Source organism: Maylandia zebra, linkage group LG23 (genome assembly GCF_041146795.1).
Source record: "Maylandia zebra isolate NMK-2024a linkage group LG23, Mzebra_GT3a, whole genome shotgun sequence".
In the NCBI taxonomy this organism is placed as follows: domain Eukaryota; kingdom Metazoa; phylum Chordata; class Actinopteri; order Cichliformes; family Cichlidae; genus Maylandia; species Maylandia zebra.
This window is the reverse complement of record NC_135188.1, coordinates 7,515,501-7,521,619: the sequence shown is the minus strand read 5'-3', so window position 1 is coordinate 7,521,619 and position 6,119 is coordinate 7,515,501. Positions and strand designations below refer to the sequence as shown.

The following is a 6,119-nucleotide window of genomic DNA, read 5'->3' as shown; positions in this document are numbered from 1 at the left end:
TAAAAACCAGAGGTGTTTTTTTTCTTTGACACCATGTTTTTACTATAGGGCAGGGGTGTCAAACTCCAGGACTTGAGGGCCAGTGTCCTGCAGGTTTTAGATATCACTCTGGGTCAACACACCTGAATCAAATGATTAGTTCATTACCAGGCCTCTGGAGAACTTCAAGATATGTTGAGGAGGTGATTTAGTCATTTGAATCAGCTGTGTTGGATCAAGGACACATCTAAAACCTGCAGGACACCGGCCGTCGGGGCCTGGAGTTTGACACCTGTGCTATAGGGAGCTACTCAGAGGTGGAAATATATACATTAATAAATGACTTAGTCATACTAGCTGTACTGTATACAGCTGTAATTTCCAGAAGTTCTTAAATCAGCAGATATGCCTTTTCATATTTTGAATAGTTATTTTCATTATTTCATTATTATCACAATAAAAGTGTTTGGCTGACACAAGCCACCAGTCATTTTGCAACATTAGGAACTTGGGAATCAGGAAATGATTTTGCATTTTCTTCTCAGAAGATACCCTTTTTTGTTTGAGTAGAGCAAGATACCATTCAGATCATACACTACTTTATCCACACCGGACTCACACTCTACAGTTATAACTTAAAATGTGATGTGAATAAGACCTTTTTCTAACTGTTTTCCTGGTTGAGATTCAACAATCCAGAAAATCTGTCAATAAAAGAAAGAATAAAGAATAATAATATAATTTTAAAAAATCTGTCATCTGCATTGGTATGAACTTATTCATTTCTATCCACTGTCAGCCTAAGTTCCTGTACTGCAAGGAATGCACTTTAAATGTGTTATAACTAAATGTTTCTGGGTTTTTTAAAGAAAAAATGTTGCTTTAAATCTATGCATTAAAATAACCACACATATGAAAAATAGAATAACACACAAATCAGCAGACACCTTTTTAATCGCTCAATAATTCCAAACAGGAGTATAGTGAACTAAATATTTTAAAGAACTACAGAAATAGTAGAATTTGTGTTTTTCTTTATTTCATTTGGTGTGTTTCAGAGTCCTCTGCTCATTGTTGGACCCTGAAGCTTGATCAGACTCTTTGTGGACGCATGTTGGACAGCAGTGTGGGGATGACATCTGGCTTGCGAGTATGAAAGTAGTAGATAGCAGCTCCTCCAACCATGACAGTCAAGCTCATTTTAACCAGTCGACGAGCAGTGGAGGGCTGTTCTGGTTCCAGCTACGGGGGGGTGGGGGTGGGGGTGGGGGTGGTGATGATTTTTACTTCATGTTAAAATCATGCACAACAGTAACAAAGAAGACTGCAGAAGAAAAAGTGTAACATCAAACCTTTCTGGTTTTTAGAGGCTGGAACATGCGATCAAACTGGGTAAAGATTGCCCTGTGGGCTCCCTCCCATTTCCCTGGTCCCATCAGCCGGTACTGGTAGGCGGTAACGGGCCCCCAGAGAACCCTCTTGAACAAGGGGTAGTCTGTGAAGAAGAGCCAGAGGAGGCTTGGCCTTACACCAATCTCTCCAGCTATTTCATCCATGTAGGAAACAAAGTCCACCTGCAGTGGGGTCAGCTTTGAAACAATGTAACTGTGGAGAGAATAATATAAAGAATAGTATTATTCTAAAGTGGCACTAACATGGTATAGAAGTATAAGATATAAGAGTATAGCGCAGAATAGATATGCTAGAATAAAGCATTCCTTGTTTATACTTAGGTTTGATATTATGATTGCTTCCAGAGTCTAAAAATTCCAATGCTAAGTGTTCTTGATCATTGCAATATTAAAAGTCTAAAATTAAACACCTTTTAATGGCTATAAAATGTGTAAGATTAAAATGTGGTATGACGCAGCTGCAACCTTTACAGTCTGAACTTTAAAAGGAAAAAAGGAAAAAAAAAATCACATGCTAGAATTGTCAGGGTATGCAAGCAGCTGGCTTCAAATTCAGATTTCTAACTGGATTTTTTAAAATGGTGCCATTTGCTTTTTAAATGCAATTACATGGATAATGAAAATTATGTATGTGTACAGTTTGCTTACAAAGAAAAAAGAATGTGAGTATTAATTTATTTACATGTTCAGACTAATGAGCATTTGTATGTTTAGGTATTATGACAATACACCTGTCTAACCTCGCTATGCACCTTGCTAACCAATCTCACTATAGCTAGAGCATCTTCTGACATATAACAGGAGAAAGGACAATGGTAAAAGACAGGTTGAAGTATTTAATAAGACAAATAGTTACCTTTTTTCAATATTTTTTGTATCTTTTTCAACAGCCTTGATCATGGACTGGCTTGACGGCAGTTTTTTATGTCCTAGGCAGCAAAAAAGGTAATTTGTAAATATAAATGAACTAATTTGTAACTAACAGTTAGGCATGCTAACTGTTAGTAATAACAGACTACCTTACCTTTGAAGACACGAGTGACCCAACGGGCCTGCATTTCAGCCTGAGGCATGATGGCTCCAAGGGCATGAATGAAACCCACGACAGCCAAAGTAGGATGCTCTAGGGTTGGGGGGAAAACATGCTTGTACAGACCCGCACGGTGCCCAGACTTGTACATGGCGTTTTTTGGCAAGTAGGGGAAATCATAGTTGTACCCTGTGGCAAATACAATAGTGTCCACCTGTGACAACAAAGAAATATGGTATTAAACTAAGTCTTCACTGAACAAAGATCTTGGAGAAAGTTGAAGAAAACTCTTCTCTGACCTTTTCCACAGTACTTCCATCATCAAACACCACAGTGCACCCACAGATTTCCTTCACATTTGGTTTGATGATGACTGCCCCGGACAGAATCTTCATTGGTAAGTCATCATTGATTACTGGGATCTGACTGAAGAGCCTAGAGTAGAGTATTTTAATGAGAAGCAGAATCCCTCATCTGACAGCACAGCGTTATACACCAATCTGGCATAACATTACGACAACTGACAGGTGAAGTCAGTAACACCAGTTATCTCTTTATAAGGGAGCAAGTGAACATTTTGTCCTCAGATTCAATGTGTTAAAAACAGAGAATTGGCTAAACATAGGGGATTGAGAGAGTTTGTGATGACCAGATGACTGGAGCAGAGCACCTCCAAAATTACAGCTCATGTGGGGTGTTCCCAGTCTGCAGGGATTAGTATTGTTAATGTTTTCTTTTATATCACGTTGCTGGCTGGCTAAGTGTGCATCGCTTACCTTGAGGAACATCTGTAAACAGGATGGCGCTATAGGAACAAGGAAAGCTGCCGGAGGCAGCGTGATGCTGTAGGTACTGTTCTGAAGGGAAACCTTGGGTCCTGCCATCCATGGAGAAGTTACTTTGACATGTACCACCAACCTAAGCATTGTTGCAGTTTCCATGGAAACTGTGTTCCCTGATGCCTATTTCAGCAGGATAATGTGCCTTGCCACAAAGCAAAAATGGTCCAGCAATGATATGAGAAGCACAATGAGCTTGAGGTGTTGACTTGGCCTCCAAGTTCCCCAAATCTCAATCCTGTGGGATGTGTGGGACAAACAAATCTGACCTACAGAGATCCCACCTTGTAGTTTACAGGACTCAAATGATTTGTTGCTAACATCTTTGTGCCAGATAGCACTGCACACCTTCAGGGGTCTAGTGGAGCCAGCGCCTTAAAAGGTAAGGGCTGTTTTGGGAACAAAAGGGGGACCAACACAGTATTGGGCAGGTGGTCACAATGTCATGCCTGATTGGTGTATATTATAGGGAACTAACGCACTGTGATTGATCTCATTACCTTGGCCTGAGTCAAAATCTATGTGGGCGTGACACCACCTACCTGTGTTTGGGTTTTAGGGCGTACATGGTGTGGTCATACATGGCATTGAGTTTCTTCTCACCAAACCAATTGAAGAAGTTGATTGGGAATAGCTGAAACAGGATATGAACAAAGCGTGTGTTGTACTTCATGTCAACTGGCACACCATTGTCGGAAACTTGCCGGATGATCCAAGCACCACGACGAGTGCTCATGTACACCTGGAGAATGGGAAAGACAGAATTCACCAAAACTCATGAAGGAGTTTTTTTTCTATCTCTAATCAAAAGAAGATAAGAAGAACGAAAAAGCTTTCTTCAACCTGCTCTGCAACTCTGCTGGTTTCCACAGCAATGTCACCTCCAGAGTTTCCAATTCCGATTACCACCACTCTTTTTCCATACATGTCTTCAGGTCCTTTGTAGTCCCAGCTGTGGAGATATTTTCCTTCAAATGTCTCAATTCCTGCAACATAACAGAGGTGTCATATGAAAAGACTAACACACAAAGGTATAAAAACAAGACAGTTATTTTTTTAAGGGTTGATTTTTAAAAATCAGCCATATTTTAATCAAAGCCTTTTCAGGATAAATGCAAAACATTTTACCTGGGAAATCTTTGAGTGGGAGGTTAGGGTAGGTGTAGTGACCAGAGCAGCAGATCACTGCATCAAAGACATGCCTCTCCTCATGTCCATCTCTCTTTTCAGTCAACACCTCCCACCTGCCAGTGCGAGAATAGTCCGGTGCTTTTCTCACACTTTTCACTAAGGTCTAAAAAATAACAATGTAGGCCGATTCAGGTTTTCAGATATCTGCCAAATGTCACCAAAACAGTTTTGAAGAATGTGCTTTTCTCTCATTCTACTCTTCTTTGTTTTTATTACCTGGAAGCGAATGTATTTTAGGAGTTTAAAGTGGTCTGCATACATTCGGAAGTAGTTCAGGATTTTAGAGTGATGCATGTAGTTGGGATAATCAGAGGGAATGGGGAAGTCACTGTAGCACATCATCTCCTTTGAGATATTGATTGTAAGTGACCGGTAGATACTAGCCCTGTTGGGCTCCGAAACTTCCTGCAGAGAAATAGTTTTAAAAGACAACAAAGAATTTTACTCAGTTTCACACGAACAGTTTGCTTGTCAACATGTTTGTCTTCTTAAATGTAGACTTGCCTTGAATTTCCACAGTCCGCCCATGTCGTCACTACTTTCAAAGCAGGTTGGCTCCATGCCTTCTTCCAGACAAGCCTTTATGCTGGTCAGACCAGAGGGGCCTGCCCCGATCACTGCTACTCTGTGCACCATGATGGACCTGCAACCAGATGTTGGAAAATGTACCTGTAATTTTGAACATTTGTGAAATTAAGTATGAAAATGTAAATTTGTAACCAAGGAAACCGTCAATTGCACTATATTCAGGTGACAAGATCTTAATGTTAAAAAAGAAATACAAAAGAAAACATGCATAGAAAACTGTATTAATACTGAACAGTTTTCCTGTTTAAGAATGAAGCTTAAATTAGTTTCCAGCTCGTTTAAAATGCTCGAGAGATTTTTACCAGACCGAGATAAAACGGTCACGTGGCAATCCCTTTCCAATAATCCTCAGTTAGTTTACTTGATTTAAAGTAGTGACTGCAACAATTTAGAGCAATTGATGGTTTAACCATGTTTTACATGACTGAACTCTACAAATTCCTAATCCTGGCATCTGTCATAAAACATTCTTCTCAGAAACAGAAGAGCAAAGGTGACATCAAAGTTCTTTGAAAGACCTCAAGCATGCCAAATGTCCTTGGGCAAGATACTAACCCCATGTTTGCCTACTTGTGGTGGTCAGAGGGCCTGGTGGCGCCAGTGTCTGGCAGCCTCGCCTCTGTCAGTGCGCCCCAGGGCAGCTGTGGCTACAACGTAGCTTGCCATTGCCAGTGTGTGAAGTCCTTAGGGACTGAGTCCTTAGGGACTGAGTAAAGCGCTATACAAATGCAGGCCATTTACCATTTTGTCATTATATCATTGGAGCATGGTTATCATAACAATATCATAACAATGCAAAATTATGTTAATAAATTAAAAGAAATACGCCATCTTATATTCAAGTAATCACAAGCTATTTTAAACCCTTTGTACCCCATGACACACTTAGAAATATTGCTGATTTAAAAATCCCGACACACATATGGAAGCTTTATATTGCAGAAAGTGTCTATTTTTGCTTACCTTGATCTTCCTGTGGTGATTTGGTGTGCCTCTCAAGTGGGGCAAGCATCACCTGACCACAGACTTTTATACAGAGAGGGTAACTAATACACACTCTTTTTTTCTTTCTCTCAGTCC

The 6,119-nt window shown here is 40.1% G+C and overlaps 1 protein-coding gene across 1 annotated transcript; it reads right to left on the bottom strand.

Moving 5' to 3' along the window:
* Positions 1 to 915: 915 nt before the first annotated feature.
* LOC101471395 (flavin-containing monooxygenase 5) lies at positions 916 to 4,876 on the bottom strand. The gene is made up of 9 exons (XM_004557230.5): positions 4,668 to 4,876; positions 4,389 to 4,554; positions 4,104 to 4,246; positions 3,803 to 4,002; positions 2,721 to 2,856; positions 2,416 to 2,635; positions 2,248 to 2,320; positions 1,332 to 1,584; positions 916 to 1,221 (listed from the first exon to the last, which is right to left on the bottom strand). Exons 1-9 carry the CDS (start codon positions 4,791 to 4,793, stop codon positions 1,072 to 1,074), a joined length of 1,467 nt encoding a protein of 488 aa, XP_004557287.2. The 5' UTR covers positions 4,794 to 4,876; the 3' UTR covers positions 916 to 1,071.
* Positions 4,877 to 6,119: the final 1,243 nt, after the last annotated feature.